The sequence below is a fragment of the Castanea sativa genome, chromosome 1 (assembly GCF_040712315.1).
Source record: "Castanea sativa cultivar Marrone di Chiusa Pesio chromosome 1, ASM4071231v1".
Classification (NCBI taxonomy): Eukaryota; Viridiplantae; Streptophyta; class Magnoliopsida; order Fagales; family Fagaceae; genus Castanea; species Castanea sativa.
Window position 1 is genome coordinate 72,438,254 of NC_134013.1, and position 25,369 is coordinate 72,463,622.

Sequence of the window (25,369 nt, forward strand, 5' to 3'; positions counted from 1 at the left end):
GCATGGATTACAAAATAGTTCATATTAATTCAAACTGCTAATTTTTTTTTATATAATTTCTTATTCTATAAAAATAAATATAATCCGTCCTCCTCAACAAATTATTAACCATCTACTTCAAATTTTAGCCAAAACACATTTGCTCTATAAGCATAGTGACATGAAGCTATTGAGACCTCACACCTCACATCATACCATTGAGAAAATATCCCTTGTAACAGACATAGGAAGTCTACCATTTATCGAACCAATGAGTGAATTCCATATAGGAGGTAGATAGGACCAACTTTGACAAAGGAATATAAAATTGAATTACAAGATATTCACTCATTTAGTTTCATTAGTTTGTTACATACAAAAGATAATTTCCTCATACCATCCCCTGCCATAAATTTTAAAAGAGCCCAGAGTCTCTCTAATCCATTTCAAATCAACACACTGAAGCTCACCAAAGTTCACCAATTTTTGTGCATATTTTTTTTGGACTATTATAGTCCATTGTATGATAAATTTACCACCTTAAAAGGGGCAGCAGCACAACTTTTTGTAATGCAATCCTATTGGTATTGTGTCATAATTGTAAGATTGTAGTTGGTTAGTCTGAATACATTTAATTTTTATATTTTCTCACCCTCATCTGCTAACCATTAGAGAGCCTTTCACATGTAGGTTTCCAACTAGTGAAAAGAAAAATCTACTAGAGAGATGGGAGATAAATAGCTGAATCGGAAAACTAGTAAATAAAATGACTGTCGGTTAAAAGTACGATTATGGACAGCATAGATTGTCATCCGACCTAACCAAAAAGGTCTGCTTCAACTGAAGAATGTTTTGTCTCATTGCCATGAACCATAAAGAGAAATGGGGGAAAATTGAAAACCAAGCCAGAATGAGCTTAACTGTCTCCCTCATTACCATCATCATCGTCTTGTTCATCATCTTCACCATTTTCCTGCGGAGGCAATGTTCTGATGTCAGAACCCATGAATAATAATAATCATATAAGCAAAAACAAGTTTAAACAGTGATTGAAAAAAAAAAAAAAAAAAACTGCATGTGGTTGACACAGAATGTGATTAGTATTTTTTTTTGGTTGCTAAACAATGCAATTAGTGTTTCTTTATAACAGATTATGGCAAAAGGAACACAGAATTAATAACCAATCAAGGCAGGACCACTTTGTGTACCCACCCCTGTTGAGTAAACATTGGATACAAGACCCCACCCGCAAGAACCATGTATTGAGTAACCCCACTGGAGACTTCATGGGGTCCCATGAGGCCAACCAATTGAGCGACGCTGTGTGGGCAACTGACAGACTAAATTATGGGCAAAAGATTTGTATATTACTGCACAAGCTTAGTATCAAACACCAGTGGTGGAGCCTTGATGCATAATTTTTTATCAAACTAATCCATCATCAAGGCACTCTTCTATGTGGAAGAGCAGCAGTTAGACAGTGGATAACCTTTTACTTCATTGCTCAGCTGTGAGAGAGAGATTGTGGTCTTTAGCTTTCTCCTTTGTTTGGAATTTTATTGGGTAATGTCTAGTACAAAACATGCTCTCTAGTTAGAATAGTAGATTTGGTGAGTATGATGGCAGTAGGGACTGCAAATGAGTCCTGTTGTGACTCACAAATACTATTTGGTGCGAGACAAAATCTAAACCTTGATGTGGTTAAGCAACTGTTGCATCAATTTATTATTATTATTATTTTTCATCTACTCTCTGCTTTCATATCTGGACTTTTAAGATGGACGTATTTTCCTGTGTGCAGGTATAAATCTTTCTAAATAAGATTTGTTACTAACTGAAAAAAAAGGTCCTATAGGAGGACCTGAAAGCTATTATTACCATCCCAAAATGGGTGTGTGTGTGGGGTGCAACTGTGCAAGTGAGAGAACAGAAATCCCTACAAGAACATATCATGCTAACCGCACAACATACATCTGTTTATGTGCAGTCATTAAAGGAAATACTACTGGGTAATACCTCTTCATCACCTTCATCACCATCAGAATCCTCTTCATCGGCCTCCTGAAACAGTGGGGAAAAAATTCTCTGTGAACAAAGTCAAGAACAAAAGGAAGACAGTAATAGAGGAACTTTTTTGTTCAGTTACTATTCAGATAAAAAGGAAAACTTTACAGAAAATGACAAGGAGCATATATGATAATAAGCTGTTACATTGTTGAAATACTTCAGGGGATTGGGCCATAAATCCTCCTTTATTATCTCTGCAACCTGAGAATTCATGGGGAAAGTCAAGTAATTTAGTACGAGAGAAAACAGAAAATGAAAGTAATTTCTGATGACTTTAATTTCAATTCTTCAGTACTACTGTAAGTGAACCTTTTTAATTATAATTAATAAAAAGAAAAAAAATGGCATAATACTTCACATGATCATCATTTATTAACTTTGACATCAGGCACCATAAATAGGAACTCGAGAAAAAAAAAAAAAAAAAAGTTGCAAGAACCTGATAATTAAAATGACAGATTTTACCTCATCATAAAGCTCTGTAAACTCTTTTTGTTCAGTTTCAGTAAACCAACTAAAGAAGCTGCATTCACAATAATATTGATGAGTGAGCCTGATGCAGGGAAGGTGATGTGCTATGATATGATTTAGAATCAGATGGAAAGTGGTTTTCTTAGAACACATTGATAGGTAATTAGGCACCTCTGCAAAGAATACAAAATTCTCAAATAAAAGCTGTCAAGGCTTATTTTTAATCACATACAAAAATTGATCTTCAAAGTGCTTACATTCTGCTACTTGTACTAGTTGTTTGGCATTGGAAACCTCTAGATGGATGACAAGTGTCTAAATCCTATTAGCCAATGCTTAAGCAATTATCTAACTAACTAACTAACTGATTAGATATGCAGGGAAGGTGATGGGCTGTGATATGATTTAGAATTAGATGTAAAGTGATTCTCTTAGAACACATTGATAGGTGGTTAGGCACTTCTGCAAAGAACACAAAGTTCTAAATTAAAAGCTCTCAAGGCTTATTTTTAATCACATACAAAAACTGATCTACAAATTGCTTACATTCTACTACTTATACTAGTTGTTTGGCATTGGCAGCCTCTAGATGGCTGACTAGTGTCTAAACCCTACTGGCCAATGCTTAAACAATTATCTAACTAACTAACTAATTAGTTACAAGAGGATTAGAATATATAGCTACTTGAAATGCCATGAATCAGAGTCACAATGCATGCATACAGAGATCAAACATTAAACCAGAACGAAATGGAAAATAGTCTCTTATGTTTAACATGGGAATATGAAGCAAACTAAAAACGGGGTCAAGAACATCCTTATTCAACAGCCAAAAGCATTATCAATCTTAGGCATGTTAGGATCAAGATTTTCATCAAAACTTTGACCTTTGGTTGACCAAATATAAATAAATTAGGAGTAAGATTTCAACATTATGAACCCTTTTAACAAGTTAGATCATCTTACCCATAGGTTTGCTTTGATTCTATCATAAAAGAAATATCGTCTACTATATGGCAATTATGCATGACAATATTTCATTTCCTTTTTAGTTTACAATAAGTAAATGATTTGAAAAAGAGAAAGGCAGGTTCTAGTTGTTTAGGTATAGGTTAGCAATTGCTACCATTCTTATATGGGCACAAATCAATTAGATTGAGTGTGAAGCCATTAACACCCTCATGAACCCAACCCTTCAACATGTTTAAACCTAATTCAACCCCCTACTCCGGTGTCATGCTGATGCAGGAGGCAATGAGAAGACAGATTTATTATATTTTATTTGATTTCAAGTATCAAGGGCAACTTTGTAATTTCATAATTCTTTGGAATGGGCTATGCCAACAGTCCATTAGATCTTCTTTTAGGTTTTATTTAAGTTTGGTTAGGGCTTAGTAGTAAAAGCCTAAGGAGTCCAAGCCTAAGTCTTATTAGGATTTTAAGAAATCCTAGTTCAACTAGGATTAGGTATTAGTCTTCTACTTAAAGAGTTGTAGTACTTTCTATTAAGTTGATTATTAATGAATGTTTTTAGAATTTAAGAGCTATGTTTTCTTTTATGGTTTGTGTGATGCAACCTTCTCTGAGGTGTGATGCTAAGGAACCCTAGGTGTGATGCCTAGGAAGTCTAGGTGTGATTTCTAGAATTTATCTATTTTCTTTAATTTCTCTATTCATGATTACTGTTCACATCACTGTTCCCAGCAACCCAAATCTTGAATTTCACCTTTGATTTCATTCCTAAAACCCTACTAATCCTTATCCCCTTTGGAAACCCTATAATCTCTATTATTTTCTAGCCTATTCCCCACCAAAACCTAACCCTAATTCTTCAAAACTCAAGCTATACCAGATCTGCCCCTGGTGTTCTAAATCAGATTTTGTTGTTCCCTCTTGTCCTACGTCACATGCCCTTGAGCAGACATGGGCAGGTCCAACCTCCTTTCCTAAAGTGAAGGAAGAGCTCCTTTTGAGATTCTTCGGAAACAAATTTAGAAAGATCAGACCACTTTATGAGAAGAATAAATATATCAATAAAACGATAGATATAATGAATACTTTTTTTTTGGGGGGGGGAGGGCATTAGTGTGTGTACATACATACATATATATATACGTGTGTGTGTGTGTGTGTGTATTAGTAAAACCCGATATTAATATTATGAGAATTATAAGAGTGAGGAGGAAAACTTTAAAAGGCAGCAGTATACACATGCATGTTGTTTTCTCTTTTGGTGGTTCTCATATCCCATGTAACATGGTTGGCCGTGCCCCTTTATTGCACTTTTCTCTAATGAATTGCTATATATATAGTATATACACATGCGGGTGTGTATGTATGTATTTGGAGATAGAAATGACCATATGTTCATACTCTATATATGGATGCTATAAAAAATTATCAAACCCATTAAATTACTTCTCAATGTAGTTATGGTTCTACTTGCTGCCTACAGATACAAACATGCTATATTTAGAATGCAAAGATTATTTAGATAAACCACCTAGCATCAGTACGGGGCCGTTTGTTTCCTTTTTCCTCGTGATTTACTCCATTAGAAGCACCCTTCACAAGTTAGAACCCATTATCAAATGTAGGCAAGAAGAGAAATAAAAATGTGGGGGGGGGGGGGGGATAAAATAAAATTCCAACAGGTATAAAGGTTGTAACTTGTAACCATTGGTCCATTACCATGTCCTCCTTCCACTTGATGGTTGTACCGGTTATCTTAGTCGTTCCCTCCCCAAAGAATATGAAGGTTTTTGTCAGCTTTAGGTCTTCAAAATATGGATTCTCATTGAAATTCTGAAAATTAGAATTTAGAAAATACATGCATAAATTAGTGATTTCCAATAAGACACTATTAGACTATATAAGTGTATTATATTGAACAAAAAAAAATCAGCATAAGATTATATAACAAGCATGAAATAAGAAGAATAGAAAACATCATATGCACATGATCGGCTAAGCAAGAATGGATGAAGCGGCTTACAAATGTAATAGAGTACCCTGACTTCACATCTTTAAAATCCTCCACATCTAGAGAGTCTAAGTACTTGAAGATCTACGCCATAAATAAAAGAAAGGAAATTTTTGAAATTGCACAAGAATTTATTTCAACTGTTAAAAGAATTGAGTGTTAGTCTCCAGTTATTTAAACAAACACTATGAATTTGGTAAGCTATAAATAAAAGGAAAATTGTTCAAATTTCTGTTCTAAATAATTTGCTAATGTCAGAATGAAAATTCTGGCTAACTAATTTTGAAATCATGCGCCAAACCTTCTGGTCTTCCTCGTTCAGAAGATCACAAAGTGCAGGGTGGCTCAGGAACTGCATAGAGCAATAATGCACAGGTCATATAGAAGTAAATTTATTAAGGATTCACACGCATTGTTACTCATTTTTTTAACTGACAATACATTTTTGCAATTTTTTTTAAGTAATGAACACACATTGTTACAAATAGAAAAGGATGAAACTTTATTAAGTCAATTAGAAATAAAAGGTTTTTTTGAGGATAAATCAGTCACTAACAGCAGTTAACCAGAAGTCAGGAATGGTTTTGATAATCTCATTCCGTGTGTTGTAGACTGGCCTGCGTATCTCATTATATGTCTGCTCAATTTCCAACACCTTGTCACCGGCTTCTTCATTGACCTGTAAGGTGCCAATGCAATTACTGAACTACATCAAAACCATAATCCATAAAAAACCTCCCCATAATAATCAACTACTCGAGTTTTCGCATTAGTTTGAGAACCACATCAGACATATAAATCAAAGTAAAAAGGGAACTATTGCAACTCCATAATAAACTGTATTGCCCCACTAGTTATTTATGCATAGCTTTTTATTTTTCTTGTACAAATATACTGATTTGAACACCAGCATTGCACAAAAATGAAGTTACTATCACTAATCTTGGTATAAACTTTAATAGAACAGAATATAATCAAATTTATAAAAAAAAATTTTGAAAAGTAAAATCTATAAACTACCATGGCAATAGCTCACAGTTTTCCTCCACACATGAATATGGATTTGTAACATCAGTACTACCACTAAGTAAAAAGAAATGAAGTAATTCAATTCCATGAAAATGAAAACACATATCAGAATTATATTAATTGCGGTATTTACAAACAAACTTATTACATTACAATATTTAACATCCTGGCCTCATGTTCCAGAACTGAGTAAATAGTTTGTTCAAGTTCCCAAACACATATTACCCAAGATTCAAAATCGCTTATTCAAGTCACATTATCTTTTTTCTCAACAGAAAAATGCTAAAGATTCATCTTTTACCATAACTATAGCACAAGAAAAAAGAGCACAAATTATCATAAAACAGTATCTCCACGAAATAACAAGCTAAAACACTGGGTAATAGCCATTGCATTAAAAAAAACCCCTCTCTATATCTCAATTTAAAACAAACCCAACAAACAAATATCCACATTAACACCTCGAAATCAATAATGATGGTCACCATGACCACAACAATGATACAAGTCAGAGCCCAATTAACAAAAACAAAAACCCATTTTCTACATAAAATCAACCAAAGAAATAGCTACATTAACACCATAGAAATCAACAAGTATGGTCACCATGACCACAACAATGATATACAACGATACATACAACTGGGTAATAGTCATTGCAATAAAAAAAAAAATTAAAAAAAAAAAAACCCACTTTCTACACCCCAATTCAAACTCAACCCAACGAACAAATAGCAACATTAACACCATGGAAATCAGCAATGGTGGTCATCATGACCACAACAATGACATAAACACATACACATGCATAAAAGTCGTTGAAAAAATAGAACCTTTTCGAGCTCATCTTGAACCTCTTGCAACTTCTCGATATATTGAACAAGCTGACTGTCAATGTGAACAGAATCCTCCCCTTCAGCCCTCTCCACCACCTTCGATTTCTTTCCCTTCTCTGCCACCATTTTTTCTTTTTTTCTACAACCCTAGTTTTCAAAGAGGCAAAAGGAAAATACCAAAAAACATAAAATCCTAAATTTTTTTGGGAAAGTTCATGTTTTGGAGAGACCCCAGAAACAGAAAATAGGCTTTGAGGTGGTTTCAAAGGCTATGGTTTGGTACTATTTATATATACGAGGGTAGTACTACTAGTCTAGTCTAGTTTATTATTCTCTTTTGTTTTGTGTGGGAGCCCTCAGTTAAAAAGTGACCAGCTTCTAGGATTTTATTTATTTATTTTGGTTGGATTTATTAAAAAGAGGGAATAATGTCAAACCAATTACAAATTTTACACTTTCTTAAAAAAAAAAATTACAAATTTTATTACAATATTTTTACAGACAGACTTGTCATAGTATCACATTAGCTATTAAAAAACTAAATCCCCTCATCAATTTTTTCAGTTCATTGTAGCTTTAATGGAGGAAAAAAAAAAGAAAAAGAAAAAGAAAAAAGGAAACTCCAATTCCCATACTGTTCCCTCTCTCAATTCTCAAATTTGATGAGCTTGAACTTGAGATGGAATAAGCTTAATGGACTTTGATGGGATTTGAGCTCGATAGCTTGAACTTAATGAATTTTTATGGGCTCAAACTTGGTGGACTTTGAGCTTGATAGACTTGAACTTGTTGGACTTGGATGGACTTGAGTTTGATGGCCTTTGAGCTAGATAGGCTTGAACGTGATGAACTTTGATGGTCTCGAACTTTATAGACTTGAGCTTGATGGACTTTGAATTTGATGAACATGAGATTGATGGAGTTGAGCTTGATGAGCTTGAGTTTGATGGAGTTGAGCTTAGGCTTTAGGTTGATGAGTTTAAGATTGATGGGCTTGAGTTTGACGGACTTGATCTTGATAAGTTTTAACTTAAGTTAGTTTGTTTCAGCAATCAACGCTTTTTAAAAAATTGTTCATTTTCTAAATAGTATTTTCTAGAAAACTATATCATTTGTGTTTGGTAATGACTTTGAAAATGAACTTGAGAATGTTTTTTGGTGTTTGGTATGCAAATTTTTATTTTTATTTTTATTTTTTATATTTCTTGTGTATTTTAAAACATGTGTATTATATAAACTAACTAATGTAATCAATATAAATAATAATAATAAACTAAGAATGAATTTGGTTTTTATACTAAAATTTTGACAATAAATACAATTAAAATTAGTTGTCAAATTTCCATAATCTCTACCACTCATCTTATTCATATATATATGGACAAGAACTCCCACACACACACACACACACACACACACACATATCAACCATCTGTCTATCTATATAAAATTGATAGGGGAATACATTTTTAATAAGTACAAATAACAATAACTTTTAATTGTTTGCTCTTTTTTTTGGTACACTAATTGTCTACTATGGTCAATCACAAGTTTTTAATATTACTCAAAATTATGTATTTATATAATGTATCTACATAATATATCATCACTACATAGTATCTGCATAATGTCTCTGTCAACAAAAAAAATTATCTTATGTAAAAGCAATTTAGAGCTATATAGGCATTATGTTTAAAATTTTCATCTTTTACTTCATTCAATCATTCATTTTTTCATTTTTTCATTTTTCTTTTTTTAGTACTTTTATGTGCAAAAAAAACTTCTACATGGAATCCATCAAACCAAAAATTTCTTAGAGAAAAAATAAAATTAAGTTTGAAATTCAAAGTAAATAATTAGGATTTTGGTAGAGAGTAATGAAATAATTACAGTTGCAAATATTTTCTCTTTTGCAAGTTGGTAGAGGAATGAAATAATTACTGAGCAATGAGGGAAAAAAAATCTAATCAGAGAACTGTGTTATAAAGGAGAAGAGAAATATGGAGAGAGAGAGAGAGAGAGAGAGATCTATGGAAGAGGACAGAACAGAGTTAGTGACAATGAGGGTGTGAGGAAATAAAAAGAAAATGGAAGAGAGAAAGAGTGAGAGAGCGTACCGTGAGAGAGAGAGAGAGAGATTGTTTTCCAAAAAAAAAAAAATTGGAAAATTACCTATAAAAAAAAAGTCTTATTTTTATTAGGATTTTCTATTGACTAAAGATAATTTTCCGTTGACCATTTTTTTTTTTGGTGCTACCAAACACTAGAAAATGTGAAAAACTATTTTTACAGAAAGTTTTCCAACAAAACAAATAGAGCGATAATGAACTTGAGATTGACGAGCTTGTGGGTTTTACTATTTTAGCTTCGACTGTGAGATTTGAGGGGTGTTTGGTACAAGTGTTTGAAAATATGTGTTTTGTTATTTGAAAATATGTGTAGAAATACATGTGGGTGAAAAAATGTATGAAAATGCATGTAATGTTTAAAAACTGAAAATGTGTGTTTAAGTTGATGTACCTTGCAGTGAGATTTGAGTTTGATGGCCTCCTCACCTATCACCTGTACCGGCAACTTAACCGTTATTATTATAGGATAAATCATATAATATGAACTTATAAGAGCATGCACATTATTATAGGATAAAGCTCTTTTAGCACCCCCAAACGATAACAAAAAAGCATGCTAATGCCATCTATTGGATAACTATCAACACAGTCAAACAACCCTTATTTTTTTTTTTTAATTTTAATTTTTTTAATAATCCCAAAGCCACCGGTTTGGTGCATCTTTGGTAGGTTTATAAGTGCTTCATGAAGTGTTTGTTTTTAGTTTAGGTTTTCATTTCTCTCTCTTGTTGCCATTTTAAGGGACTTCTCTTGTAATAATCTAGCATGTAAAAGATTCCGGAATTAGCACAAACTGACAAAATCTTTGTTTGAGTCGATCGTTGGGTTGTGGACTTACGACAATAATAAATATAAATGCTATTATTCGATTTAGATATCATATAGATATTGATTGATTTCACATTATCCTAAATAGCGATTTAGAAGAAAACCGGATTCACAACAACTTGTAAAAAAATAAAATAAAAACAATTACAATTCACAATGATGTAGAAAACTATAAAATAGAACTTTTGTCATTAACGGTGTGTTTGGATGACATGGATTTGGATTTGGATTTGAATTTCAACGAGCTCCTTTGAGGTTTTTAGTTTTTAGGACCATACGTCACCTTAGATATACAACTTTTGGTGCACCTTGACATATTCTTCCACCATTAAATTCAACATAATCTCATCAATGAAATCATCCAATCATTCTTGATTAGACCATATTAGTTACCACAACCCACAAATTTCTTTTATTCCCAGTCTAAGATAGCAAAAGGCATAAGGTGCTTAATTGCCAATAAAGGTTTCAGACTTTCAGCAACCAGTGTAGTGCAAATGAATATTCATAAGGCAATGGTGCGACAGTCTCTCTAGCCATACATTGTCTTTGTGTACTTTACTCTGCAAGGCTGCTATGTTTACACAAAGAAGATTAGAGAAATAGCCTAGTGTTGCAAATCAGCATTTTTACAATTTTATCTTGTTGACAACCTTGCAAATATGTCAAAAGAAAACACATCTATTTTTTTTTTTTGCTTTTATTTACACCCTTAATTTAAAGAGAGTTCACCATTACACTCGTCTAGTCCATATACACTAAATAAAAAAATAAAATAAAAACCTCACCATTAAACAACAATGGTATTAAGTAAAGAAAATTAGAAAACCAGAGCCTACTAGCTATTAATTTAATTATTAAAAGAAAAGATAGTCAGAACTTGATAGCAGTATACAACCAAATCTTTGTGTCTAACTCAACTATTGTTTCTGGTTTCATTGTCTCCTGGTTTTTAATATCCCCAAGGATTGTTCTGCAGTCTTAAAGAAACGTTTGGCCAAGTAATCTTAAAATATGCAATCTAGCATATAAAATGTTTTGATAAGTAAAGATTTGTATTGAATCAACTCAAAAATATCAAGAGGAAGAAAAAAAAAAAAAAGCAAAAAAGAAATTGAACTTAGACTGAATGAGTTGCAAACTGCTAAAACTAATTCAAACTTTGAATTCTGGTTTTATCTTACCTCCCTACTACAAATTGTAGGATTTTGAAGGCAAAATCTCGAACTGAGGATTTTGAATTTGCAGCAGTGATAATTTTCCCATTGCCTTTAAAGTCAGTTGCAATGACAGAGTCACAGAGGAACAAACAGTGATTAGAAGGTCTCTACGTTTTAGAGCATTTCTGGTGAAACAGAATCCAAAAGCTTCACTATTGCCATATTAATATTTCAATAAAGCAAAATACAAATGTCGGAAAATTCCTAGATACTTTTGGAGTAGAGAAGAATGGTGCTTCCTCTTTTCACATTCATAATGAATTTCACTCATTAAATTTATGGTGAGATTCCGTTAACCAGAGGTGGTGGGTTTGGAAAATAACAAAATCCTGATCTTGATCTAATCCTTTTTTCTAGTCAAAGCATCAACGCATTGATTAGCTTCATGAAGCCGTGCTTCGTCAACACATGAGAAATTTGATTGAGAAAGTTGCAATTTATAATCAGATTTTGAGTGTTAGTAAATTACTGCTGTGAGTAAGCCAATAAAAAACAACCATAGCCATCAGCTTCAATTTCAACTACGTTAAGATTAAGGTTAATACACATGGTCAATCCACCACATTGAAATATTGATTAAGAAAATGGTGTAGTGTGGGTTCTTGCAATCAATTTTTAGAATAATGTCGTGGATATAACAAAAATTTCAAATTAGCATACCAGAAAATTTATATTAGAAATTGTGATCAGCCAATATGTGAGCTGACATGCTAATTTAGGAATGATGTGAAATTGTTATGACATTTTGTTGTGTACTTAGTATGACTCATTTTTTTTAATATTTCTTTCTTTATATTATCTTTAATGTATATATAGGCTAGTATCTTTGTATTTTTTTAATTAAATTTATTGGTATATATTATGGGTCCTGAATATTTTAATACATTCTTTTATCAATTTTAATGTATTTCTCTTTCTGAATTTATTTATATCTTCAATATTGTTGTTGTTGTTGTTGTTGTTGTTGTTGTTGTTATTATTATTATTATTATTATTATTATTATTATTATTATTGCAATTTTGAATTAAAAGAATGAAAAGTTATCATCTGTACCTAGAACATCAATTAAAGATCAATGTTATCTCTTATAAAATAACAAATCAAAGTTATCTAAAAGCTAAATTGACAAAATCGTCTTTTCAAAACGCATTAATCGCTACTTTTAAAAACGCATATTCACAAATAGCTAACACAAGCATTTTAAGCAGAAGTTGTTGGTTGGTTACAATGAGATACTAGAAACGACAATGGAAGAAAATCTGGAATATGCTGTGCGCTTTATCTATCTCTAGTAACGCTCAGTATTTCGCCATGGGACACATGATGTTGCACGCAGTTCTCAGAAGATGCAGTGTGGTTTGAGGTGATAAGGATGATGTTAGGCTTAGATTAATTAGGTGTAAGAATTGCACACGGCAACAAATAGCTGTTTTGACGTAATCCATTGAGAAACTTACCTCTTTGTTTTTTTTTATTTTTTAGATAGAAGTTGAGAAGCTTAACTTAATATCATATTGTTAAGAAGCCACTAAATCATAGAGCAATTAGTCGGAGTAGTGAACAAAACTGGTTAGGCTCCTGCACAAGCTCAAGCTAAGCTATTATGCTAGGACTTGTGCTAGCCTATCCAAGTTTCTCAAATGATTCAATTTTCTGTACCTAATGATGGATTTGGGCATTCAAATCATCTAAAGGTACTAATAATTGATTCCATTCGATTGTGTGAATTCATATGTCATGGGAAGTAAGTGCCCATTTTAGATGCTAACCAAAGCACAGTAGTGTATTAGAATAATTTCATTTCCCTAGGATCAACAAACATGTTTTTGACTCTTTGTCACATATAAGTAAACAAAATATATATATATATATATATATATATATATATATATATATATATATATATATATATATATATATATATAAATTGCTCAGCTCTTGCTCAATAATCGAAAAGTATCAGTACATCCGGAATCATCCACTTCCACAAATAGAATAATAATAATAATGTGTACAACAGTTAATCGTTTAAATTAACTAACTACCTGGGCCCTTTCGGGTCTGGTTTCTCCAAAAAAAGAAAAAAGAAACAAAAGAACTAACAACAGCACAGTTGTTTTCCTAGTATACAGAACAAAACGAAATGATGACATCTTGTAAAAGTAAAACTCAATATCAACAGAACCTGTCACAAACTCTTTTCCTCCAATACTATAGGTAGCTCCACATACTCACTGCCTCTCAGAATTTTCAAGACTACTTTATCCCCCACATTATAGTCATCCCACACTTTGTACAGCTCTGCTTTGCTTTTTACCTGAGGATAGGATGTATAAGACTAATTGAAAAATACATCACACCTTTTGCTATATTTCAGAGTACAAAATTGCATATTAGCAGAAAGCAGTTCTAATTATGTTCCACATGAGTACTCCTTGTCAGGCTGGCAAACCCACAGTATGTGAAACTAGGTTTGTTTAACCTTAAAGTTCTTAAATTTCTATCTTATCAGTTCTCACCCAAGGAGAGTGAAATTAATATATATATCAATCAGAGAGCAAACGATCAAGTAAAAAATTGTGAACTCTGCACAGGTTATAAATTGATTTCTGGTGGACTTTTCTCCAGCAGCACCACGTGTACGACTTTTTTTGAAGGATATCTTAACTTTAACGATATATAATACTTAATCTTGAATCTTCTATTAACAAGCAGCATATTAGAATGCATAAATAGAAAAAGAGAACAGTTTTAGAAAGAGAGAGCTCACAGATTTGTTGTCAACTGCAACAATGATATCTCCAAGCATTATATTACCAGCAAAACCCCTTGTCGTTGGTAGTAGCCCAGCCTTTGCTGCAAGACTGTTTCCAGGGACCTACAGTACCATAGGATAAGCTTCGGCAATCAGAAAATCATCCGAAAGAAATTATCAGATGAGAAATGTAAATAATGAGATAACAGTATGGCAAAAAGGGAGAATCAATCAATATGCAATCTCAAAACTCTGAAGGGATACCAGCAGAATGAGAGCTCCATTTCGAACGTTAAGTTGATTTGCAACCAAGTCTGGAGCAATCTCCACATTCAAACCAGCTCGAACAACCTAAGATAGAGAAGGTATGAGATAGGAAGGTTTGTAGCTTTTAGAGCATTTCTGGCGAAACAGAATACAAAACTTTACTATTACCAAATGAATTGTGATTCTTTGTTCACAACAGCAATGTCATTGTCAAAATGCAGAAAAAACCACTAAGGATATAAGATAAAAAGTAACAAGATTAATATATATTTTTTGATGGATAGATAGTGGGGGAGGGGGAGGTGGGGTTCGAGCCACAAACACCAAGCACTACAAAGGGTGTCACTACTCACTGCCACTGGGTTATGACTTGAACCTCAGTAACAAGATTAATATTAGAATGAAGTTTCATATAGGTGGAGGTTGTGTTACGTATATTTTCTAGCAAAATATAAGATCATGATAATTCGACCTAAACAAATATTTAGCAAGACCACTTACTTTGCCAAATTGGATCAACTGAGGTACAATCTTTAACACAGTTGAGGAAGGGATGGCAAAGCCTACACCAGCAGATGTCCCTGCCATACAAGAACAGAAGTACAACACACAATACTACAGGAAGTGGTTCCTTCATATGCCATGTATAGATGGAGTTCAATAATGCCAAATAGAGGCTACACCTAGAGAACTTACATACACCTAGAAATTAACAAAGTGGAACGCACCATTCAAATATTGATTCACAACCCAGAATTCCAAAGGGTTTTCTTAATTATCCAATCTCAAAATATTTTTTGGTTTCAGTCATTTTACCCTTTCTAATAAGACTAATAAAATTGGTGCAACAAACATACAGTCTGATTATTATCCAAAAAATGAAAGACATACCTGTTTGAGTAAATATTGCAGTATTAATCCCAATCAAATTTCCTTTGGAATCCATTAGAAGACCTCCACTGCCAGTCACAAGAAAAAGTAGGCATTAGGCAGTGCATAAGTAACAATGGAAAGAAAGTATTTGCTTCACTAGTTTGAACACCTCTGAAATTCCAATGAGGGCAGAAATGCATCCACTGAGATACTCCTTAAAGCAGAGGAGGCAAAGGAGGAGAATTGGTCTTTTTAATGGAGACATTTAGATTAGAATGGTCCCTGACTGACCTGTTCCCTGGATTAATGGCTGCATCTGTTTGAACTCCACCACCAATTGTGACACCAGTTTGACTAAAAATGTCTCGATTCAGTCCACTAATAACTCCAACAGTAAGAGTATGATCAAAACCGAATGGATTCCCAATTGCTAAACACTGCTGCCCCACTCTCAGAGAAGATGACTGCCCCACCTTAATTGGCCTTAACAGATCTTCAGAGGCGTCCACCTAGTTTGTTAAAGATATTAATACCTCCACTACTTGTATTCTGTATAGTATAATCGCAATGCTATTTGCTACACAGGTATACCAATTCCTTAGAAACTTCAAAGCATTGCATAACACCTCCAACTATTTCTACAGCACAAAGATTTACAATAACTGAGACAAGGAAATATAATATATAACTTTTTAATGGCAATGATCTTACAGATTTTGTTCCTCATGACAGCAGATTTACAGATGTTCGCTAAGTTGGTAACAAACATTCTAAATTTAGTTTTCTAGTGATAGCAGATTCCCTGCTCATTTATCTTTTCAAAGGAGTGCACCATAATTGACACTAGTTTTTTACGAAACAGATTTTAACAGGACTTAGAGTTTAAAAAAAAATTACCTTGGATGTGAAAGATTAAGTAGTTGAAAGGCCAAGAAAGCCTAAGATAACTTGTGATGAGGCTAGAGTAAAGACTGTAAGTGGATACCAAAATTCTATGATAGATAGGTTCAACTTTGCTTATATAACCTAAACATTGAAGACAGAAGGACTACACTACGGTGTTCCAACATGATGAAAAACTAAATCAATTCTCTTCACTAGGCTTCCTTGGGATTTTAACACTCATAGTCACTAATAAATGGATAAAACAAGTAACCAGAGGAGAAACAATATCTTAACAGTCATCATCAACCTAAATGGGTTTATATTCTATCTTAACATTTTTCAGAATGCATGATTTTTGTTAGATTGATGAGACCAAAATACTGCATAAACTGCGAAGATAAACATCATGCAGATCTTAATTGAGTGAACAACGATACCTAAGCATTCATTTTTAAAGCAGTGTATGAAACTTGGAAGTGTACAATCTCAATGACAAGACCAAACTTAATTGGGGTCCACTACATGGATCCTTTTCTGTCATTCAGCCCTACCTAAGGCCGTATCCCATTTACCAATGATAAACCATGTCTTTCCTTATAACTTCAATCCATCTCATTTTTGGCTTCCCTTTTGCCCTTTTGCTCCTTCCACATTAATGTAATCACCCTCTAACTCTTTCACACTGGTATGTGCATAGACTCTTTACACTGGCTTGTCTGGGGTGAGGACCCACTAAAGGATACGATATGACATAGGCAGATTTAAAGAAAAATATTATTATGAAACAAGAAGTTTCAAAAGAAAAAATACCTTCAAGACAGCAAGATCCTTTGCACGGTCAGCACCAATCAATTTTCCCTCAAAATTCTTTTGTACCCTTGATAAATAATAGAAAATGAGAAATATGGATGCAGCAATAACATAAATCAAATTAGTGCTAAATGCTAAAGGATTTTGTATGTCTCACCCTTCGGATGCTAGAATATTAACTCGTGCAACAACCTGGCCAGGGCTTGGATTTTTAGAAAGGGCATTACCAATTACTGCGGCAATAGAAGAACATAATGATTAACTTGGGATTTCACAGTGAGTTTATGAACTTAATATCATTGACTAGAAGATTAGATTCAGTTTAATATATGCATAACATTTACATACTAGTACATAAGAGCACATTATGTTCCCAAATCCTACCTTAAGAGAATAAACTCTAAATTTTTCAAAAGTGTTTGAAATGGAAAACATACTGAAGGATGTATTATTTTGCTCAAGAAGAACCTGATAAGCGATCAATTATAAGGTTTAATTATGGAAAGGGTAAAAGCATATAGATATCTCACAAGGAGGAATTATATCAAATGCACATAAATAAAAATTTGAAAAATAATGTAGTGTGATGTTCTGGTTAAATCAAGCATGAGCTCCCTACTACAATGTGAAGCCATGTGTATATAGATAACATCATTTAATGGAAAGATGCATTCATCTAATGTTCAGTGCTTGTAAACTCACTCACTAGCTCTTACCATGATAATTTGTTACTATGTGCCCTTGTCCATCCCAAACTACGCCCGAACCATTTCCTTCAGGAATCTGTCAATATGGACAACACGAATTATATATGCTGCCACCCAATTGCATATAAGCATAGAAAGATATTATATCACTCAAGACAACTATATGCTTAGTTTAGCAGAAAATTTCTTGAGAAGCTATCTAGTTTCATAAGTTTGCTTCTAGATACAAGATTATTCACATAAAGCCAATTTTTTTTTTTCTTGGGATAGTAAATGAAGCCATTTTTAATTTAATTGCTTATATACCTCAACCGCACCCGCATTAAGTTGAGGACGCAATGTCACATCAAAAATGTTGACAACAGAATATGTGTTTTTCTCAAAGAGTTGGACAATTCTTTCCTGCAAATTAGACACATCATTTTACCTACCATGAACATCTGTACAAAAGAGAATGTTACTTAGCAAAAACATCAAATTTTCTTTTGGAATTGATGATTCAAAAACCAAGGATAAGAACAAAATAGTTAATGATAAACCTCAACAGGGAAGAGTGATCCAGATGGAAATACAGGAGGAGTTACTTCTTCAATTGTCACAGATGGATCCCCTAAAGCTTGAGCTGTACATCCACATGTAATCACATTTCAAAAGTAAGTTAATATGTCCAAGATCAAAAATCAAACCAAATATTTCACTGATCCAATGACCATTGTAATGAAGGAAGAACTTATATTTAAGCAAACCCGTTATCTAACAAAGAAAGAAGAGAAGTATTAAGTAATCAAACTTCGGATTAGTTATAACAGAAGGAGCACCCTCAGTTATGCTAGAGTTTTCTCCTGACCAATATTTTCTTTAATCTTTTCTTTCACAATCTCAATGTACAAATTGTAGTTGGAGATCTACATGTCAGATGTTTCACTCTACTACATTCTGGGAAGTGGCAATCATATTTTTGCCTTCAAGGTTCATTTTCTAATTGAATGAAATTCATACAAAAAAATACTAGTTGAACTCAGTGACAAAACACAATTAAATCATACATTTTGAGGCCTTGAACAAATTGTTAGTCTACCATTGATCACAAAGCTGAACCGTGCGGACCTGATAAGTAGTACCTTGAAGGATGATAACAGGAATACACAAATAAACTTGCAAACAGCATCCGCCGGGTTGTGACTGGAATATTACTGCATACTACTTTCTCCAAATTCTTTGAATGGCTACTAACACTCCTAAAACCATCAAAGGGATTGATATCAAAATCCTCAAAATAACTTATTGGAACTAGAATTGATATTGTAATGCAGCTTCAATTGCATTATACAAAATTTTCCTTTCAATTGGAAGCTACACATGTATTTAATGAATTTTGAATCCACTAACTCACACTTCATACAATATTGTAGTAAGAGGAAGTGTCATTTGAGTCAAAGCTCATTAGCGACATTGTACAGATACGCTTTTTCAAGACATTTTCACTACATGCTGACGTGAGAAATTGTTCTTGATTAATGTCACTTTATTGTCTACCAATCATAACCTACCACATCAGCATTTTACACCAAGTTGTGTTTATAGAATTACAATAAATCAAGAAAAACGACAAATTCCACATCTTTTTTCACAACTTATCTGCTAAGGTGAAAGGCACACTATAAGGTGATGTTAGTGGTAGTGGCGGTGGCGGTGGCGGTGGCGGTGGTACCATATTAAAGTAATGTTACAACAATCATATTCTGTCACATAATATGTTATGAACAAAGTTGTAAAATTTATCGATAGACTTAATGTCATACAAAGCATCCCTAAAAAAAAAAAATAAAAAAAAATAAAAGATAACATTTTTATGGTGTACAATACATAGCTTTTACCTGCATCAAAAAATGCTCATATTTAGTCTGTACTCTATATAATATAGTCCAGTAATGGAAGAGCAAACCTTGGGATGGAAATGGGTTGTTGGGAAGGAACGAAATGGTTGGAGTTGAGGGAATCATGGTGGGGTTGAGACTGAGACTTAGAGCACACTACAGACGACATGCCGTCGAAGCAGAGCTGGCGGCGACCCAAAATTGTGTGAGATTGGATTTGGAATTGGAGAGGCCAAGAATTAGAAGAACAATTGAGTTTGCATGATGATGCTATTGCTAACACTAATTGCATTTTTCAAAAGCTTATTAGAACACAAACAAGAAACTGTGTACTGTGTTCTATTCTATGTTGTTGTAATAATAAGAATCAGAAGAAACATAGATAAGAGTCTCGGAGACTTGGCTCGCTAGCTGTTAAGGTTGTCCCCGGGGGTTCAAGTTGAAAGTACAAGTGTGCCCTCTATGCCTACACAAATTTTCCAGTTTACCACTAAAGTTGAGTGTATGAGTTCATACAACTTATTGTATCGAAATCAATGTTTAGTTGTTGCGGCGACAATTTTCTGATACTCCTCTTTTTATCTTTTTTCTTTTTTCTTTTTTTTTTTTTGCTGAGAAACAATTTTCTGATACTCCAAGTCCTAAAGCTTTTTAAAAAATGCATACCGAATATAAAACTATAATTTTCTACTTGAATATCTAATCAAGGTTAAAACTTTTCATATTGTTCTCTTTAATGAGATTAAAGTTAAAAAGGGGGGAAATGTTAATAACATGGAAGGCATGAGTTTGTAACGGTGCATCCAAACCATCTACTTAATTTGACATTGGTTTTTCATGGATTGATGGGTTTTTATTTTTTATTCTTTTCAGGGTCTCAGATTGGGTTGATGGTTTTTTTAACCTACCAACATGACCTAATTCAACCTAGTTTGATACCTCGAGTTAGTTGGTTTTTTGTGAATTGGTGTGTTGAATGTTTCTTTTAAAGTCTCAAGTTTGGGTTGATAAATTTTTCAAAATCATATGGCCAACCCGACCCAACTTTGCCTCAAAACATTAAAGACACTATTTAGCCACTAAGGCTTATAATCCCACGAAGTTGTACTGATAACCTCGATAGCCTAGGTTGTATTGTGCAAGAAAAAACAGCCCATTGACTTGCTACCACTTTATGGTAATTGCCTCTAAGAGACTAAGACACGACTACTAACTGTCTTGGATGGAGCCACTTCTGTCAAGGATCAATGGTCTAACATTAGGGTACTCTAGAATGTTGTATTAACAAATGTTGGTAAAGAGATGCCGTGAAAAAGGTGATAATCTCATTCAATAAATCTAGTGACATTAACACAAAATTTTTCACAAACTATTTTTATTTGTTTTACAAATGTGTCTACTGTTGTTTGTAGTACATAATAAAACGGTATTAGTAATAAGTTTATACGAAACATATTTGTTTTAATTAAAATTTCCCAAGCTAAGAGTGAAAAAAAAAAAGTTGTGAATATTTTTTTTTTTAACCAAACATTGTTCAAATCCTTTTTTTTTTTTTTAACTGCATCATGACTAGTATGATTTCTAGTTTATACTAGTAATAATTAGCAAGCACACGCCTTGACGCCTAGCTTATTACTCAACCGGCAAAGTTTTAGGCATTGACTCTGGTCCATAAAATAAAAAATAATTACAAAGCTTTGGGCTGGGTCGCAAGTAACTGAGATAGTTTAGGCCTAATGAGAGACAAAAATAAATAAATAAAAGAAGTATTATATACATCTACTAGGACTAATTAATAGGGGCATTGAAATCAGTTAAAAGAAGTACTATTTTAGGAAAAATTCTTAGGTACTCTTGGAGTATAGTAAAATGGTGCTCTCTCCTCTCACATTCATGGTAGACCCCACCATGAATTTAATGAGCGGACCCCACCATGAATGTGAGAGGAGGGAGCACCATTCTTCGTGCTCCGGGAGTATCTAAGAATTACTCCTATTTTAGACTACTACACACCTTTGGTGCGATAGTTACTCCACAAATATAAATATTTGTGGAGTGTTGGGGGACAAGTTCAAGTCTCCAAGAAGGAACTTCACACACATATACACTTAGATTAGACTAGAGTAGAATTCTATCTTGTATAAAAAAAAAAAAAGTACAATTTCAACACTTATAAAAAGGGGCATTAAGTGTCGTTTGACATGATTAATTTTGTCAACTTATTTTACTATTTATCTTATTTCTTATTTTACTATTTATCTTATTTTTGCTACTATTTATGGATCCAACTACAATTTTTGGTATTATTTATGGATCTCACTGTACTATTTCAACTAACTTTTGCCTTTATCTACAGTATTTTCAGCAAAATGTGAAAGTACTGTAGATAAAGGCACCAAAAAGTGCAGTGAAATCCATAAATAATAGCAAAAATAAGTTGAATAGTAAAATAAATTGACAAAAAATAAGCTATCCAAATGCAACCTAAGGGACTGTTTGGGATCTGCTTATTTCACTGAAACTGAATTTTTTTTGCTGAAAGTACTGTAAATGAAGGTAAAAGTTAGCTGAAATAGTACCGTGGGACCCATGAATAGTACCAAAAAGTGTAACAGGACCCATAAATAGTAGCAAGGATAAGCTGAATAGTAAAATAAGCTGACTTTTTAAGCTGGAGTCAAACACACACTAAGCCTCCATTTGAATACCAATGAAAAATGGAAATTATTTCATTATTCAGCTTATTTTTACTACTATTTATGGACCCTACTATACTTTTTGGTACTATTCATGAGTCCCACTATACTATTTCAACTAACTTTTACCTTTATCTACAATACTTTCAGCAAAAAGTTTTTAATTTCAGCAAAATAAGCGAATTCTAAATAGACCTTAAGTGATGTGAGACCCTATGAGAGAATAAATCTAGTAATGCAAAAATTTTCAAATCCACGTTTGAGATGTGACCTAATATGATTAATACATTATAAAAATTATGATAGTAGTGAGTGCATAAGAAAATGATGTTATTCTAATAAATAATAACAACTTATTATCTAAATAAGATATGAAAAAGTTTGTAAATATTTTTTTTGTGTGTCTTGCATTGTTATTTGAAAAATACCATTTAAAAGAATGTTATATGTTTCTATCTTCATCTCAAAAAAAAAAAAAAAATTTCTATCTTTCTATCTTCTCCTAGAAAAAGAAATGTTTTATAAATCCTTGAACCTAATTTGACCATCGTAGACTGGGAGTTAATTTTCTTGAACCCAAACAATTGCCATAATATGATAAGAGCCCAAGAAGTGTAGATTTAAACCCCAACGATGTGGGCCTACGCTTCAAAATTGAGCCCATTCAAAGCTTGTTTGTTTGCCTATGTCTCCAATCTCCGACAAGGAAATTAAAAAAAAATATATATATATATATATATATATATATATATATATATATATATATATATATATATATATATATATATTGTCAAAAGATCTGTTTAACTTGCATGTAGGCTTCACGTGTATGGGTGTATGGATCATACATATATATAACAGGACAAGTGTTTCAGATAAACTATTGACCTACTGTAAAAAAAAAAAAAATTAAGTAAAAAATGCTTAAATTAATTCAACTATACAAAAAATTAATTAGTAAATTATCCTGATAATAAAAAATAATCAGCATGAGGAGGATGCCTTAAATTCAAAATACCATCGTACCTGTCTTAGACTCAAAATACTATTGTATCTATAAATAAATAAATAAAAACAGCAAAGTAAGGATTTCCTAATAAGTATTGATGCACTTTCTCCCTTATTTTTCAAACTTGTAGAAATTTATTCACAATTTATTAGCAAAGTTGCTTCTACCAGTGTTGCTTGCCATCATCCTATTGGTATTATTGCTGTTGATTTTTGTTTGGACTAATATTACTTTCCAAACATAAATTTTTTATTCTTTTTTTCTTTGAATGCCACACGCTTCAAAGTTGCAGTCTAAACTCTAAAGATAACTACCCTTCCTTGATTTTGCAATAATAGTACTGAGTCCTAACTCGCATAAATAAAGTCAAGGTTATAATTGATCACTTAAACTGAGAGACTCCATTCCACAAGCAAAATTTTTAATTTTTAGATTGAATAATACTACAGTTACAAACTATTGTACAATATTTTTATAAAATGTTAATGTGGTAAACTTTTTATTGGTTTTTATCTAAACCCACCATTAATATCACTTTTTCATTTATCAATAATTACTCACCACATTAGTAGTTTGTAAAATTTTTTGTAAAATAATTTGTATCACTAGTATTATTCTTTTAGATTTAACTATGCATGTAGTGTCATGTTATTTAAAATTTTAATGGATGTAACATTAAGTATACCTTTAAATTTATAATATTTAATTTGAATCGTGCAATGGATTCATTTTAAATGAAGTGAACCTCCTATCTCTTATATTCAAGATTTACATGGCATTATAGTGGAACTTTGAGTATGAATATGTGTGAACATGGAGTTTTAGTTGATGGCTTTGATGATGCTATTGTTACTGTCTTGGTGCGGTTCTTATACGTCGGCTATGTCTTTTGTTTTGTTCTTACGCGGAGATTTAAGTTATATGCTGTGCTGTGCTGTGCTGTGCTGCTTATGTTTATATACTTAAGTAAGATGTAATTAATTAGATGACAAATTAATAGGACAATTCCTGCATTTTTTTTTTTTGGTGATAGTTGTCATCTTTTTCAATTGTCTTCTCTTTATCTTGCAGACTTAATTTACTATTTTTAATTTTTTTTTTCCTTTTGTGTCATTTGTACTTAGTAAGGAAAGAGATAGAGTCTTTGAACACATGCATATCGTGTATAAGAAAGTTAGACACATTTAAAAAAAAAAAAATCAAAACATGATACAAACCAAATTAGAAGAAAATAATAGAAAGATAAGAAAGATAAGATCATGATTCCATTGATTCTAAAACATTTTCGTAAAATAACTGTCGCGATCACTAGTCACATACTCACATATGCATTATACCTCAAAAGACTAGTTAAGTTACAATTAGGTGTACAAATATGGTTTTCGGTACACTCCCATGCAACCTTCACTCATATTTAAGCAAATATCAATTCATATAATTCCAGAGTATCACAAATTCACAACTGCAAAACATTAGATGATCATGATCTTTTCTACTACATGTTTTTCATCAAGTCCTACAAAATTAACCATCAAATCTCAGTCGTTGTCAATTGTTTTGTATGCATACAGAAGACAATGTTTATATTAGAGATAAATACAAGAACTATCTGTATTATTTTAATAACATTACATGTCACCATCAATTCATCATCATAAATTCATGATTAATAGTGTATTAAGAATAATTCTATTATCCCTATAAAAAAAAGGAATAATTCTATTTTCAATTACTATGTAAATTGCTATCATTTGCCTTCAAAATCTCATCAATCTATTTATTTCAGTTGGTTAATTCCACCATCAATTGCTACCAGCCAGCTGTTTCAAGCACACAATTTTATCGGTGGGCTACTTTCTGAATGTGGTATCAAGTATAGTCCGCACAAATAATATATTTTTTTGGCTGCATAAAATATAATTTAAATAAAATATAAAAGAAATTTGA

The 25,369-nt window shown here is 32.6% G+C and overlaps 2 protein-coding genes across 3 annotated transcripts; both read right to left on the bottom strand.

The window, feature by feature from the left end:
- Positions 1-541: 541 nt before the first annotated feature.
- On the bottom strand, positions 542-7,723 carry LOC142621462 (NAP1-related protein 2-like). Its single transcript, XM_075794708.1, has 10 exons — positions 7,363-7,723; positions 6,057-6,179; positions 5,802-5,852; positions 5,513-5,584; positions 5,209-5,322; positions 5,021-5,082; positions 2,512-2,569; positions 2,191-2,247; positions 1,996-2,040; positions 542-952 (listed from the first exon to the last, which is right to left on the bottom strand). The coding sequence occupies exons 1-10, from the start codon at positions 7,489-7,491 to the stop codon at positions 896-898; spliced, it is 768 nt and encodes a 255-aa protein (XP_075650823.1). The 5' UTR covers positions 7,492-7,723; the 3' UTR covers positions 542-895.
- A 5,783-nt stretch (positions 7,724-13,506) lies between these two features.
- On the bottom strand, positions 13,507-20,082 carry LOC142640004 (protease Do-like 8, chloroplastic). Of its 2 annotated transcripts, none has more exons than XR_012845171.1 (13): positions 19,786-20,082; positions 18,948-19,078; positions 18,380-18,462; positions 18,147-18,242; positions 17,850-17,916; positions 17,291-17,366; positions 17,134-17,200; positions 15,730-15,947; positions 15,457-15,524; positions 15,067-15,267; positions 14,563-14,649; positions 14,314-14,421; positions 13,507-13,860 (listed from the first exon to the last, which is right to left on the bottom strand). XR_012845171.1 is itself a non-coding variant. In XM_075814121.1 (13 exons), the coding sequence occupies exons 1-13, from the start codon at positions 20,007-20,009 to the stop codon at positions 13,732-13,734; spliced, it is 1,434 nt and encodes a 477-aa protein (XP_075670236.1). In that variant the 5' UTR covers positions 20,010-20,082; the 3' UTR covers positions 13,507-13,731. The 2 variants fall into 2 exon arrangements, 1 of the variants encoding a protein (XP_075670236.1); XM_075814121.1 differs by having other exon boundaries at positions 15,067-15,146.
- Between the last annotated feature and the right edge of the window lie 5,287 nt (positions 20,083-25,369).

Coding starts and splice junctions, on each gene's coding strand:
- LOC142621462 (XM_075794708.1), bottom strand. CDS start 7,491: ATGGTGGCAGAGAAGGGAAAGAAATCGAAGGTGGTGGAGAGGGCTGAA. Junction 2,570..5,020: donor CGGCCCCGTACTGATGCTAG/GTGGTTTATCTA, acceptor TTGTGAATGCAG/CTTCTTTAGTTGGTTTACTG. Junction 2,248..2,511: donor TTACAGAGCTTTATGATGAG/GTAAAATCTGTC, acceptor ATGAATTCTCAG/GTTGCAGAGATAATAAAGGA.
- LOC142640004 (XM_075814121.1), bottom strand. CDS start 20,009: ATGCAATTAGTGTTAGCAATAGCATCATCATGCAAACTCAATTGTTCT. Junction 19,079..19,785: donor CAACCCATTTCCATCCCAAG/GTTTGCTCTTCC, acceptor TGATGGTTTTAG/GAGTGTTAGTAGCCATTCAA. Junction 15,948..17,133: donor AGGATCTTGCTGTCTTGAAG/GTATTTTTTCTT, acceptor TTAACAAACTAG/GTGGACGCCTCTGAAGATCT.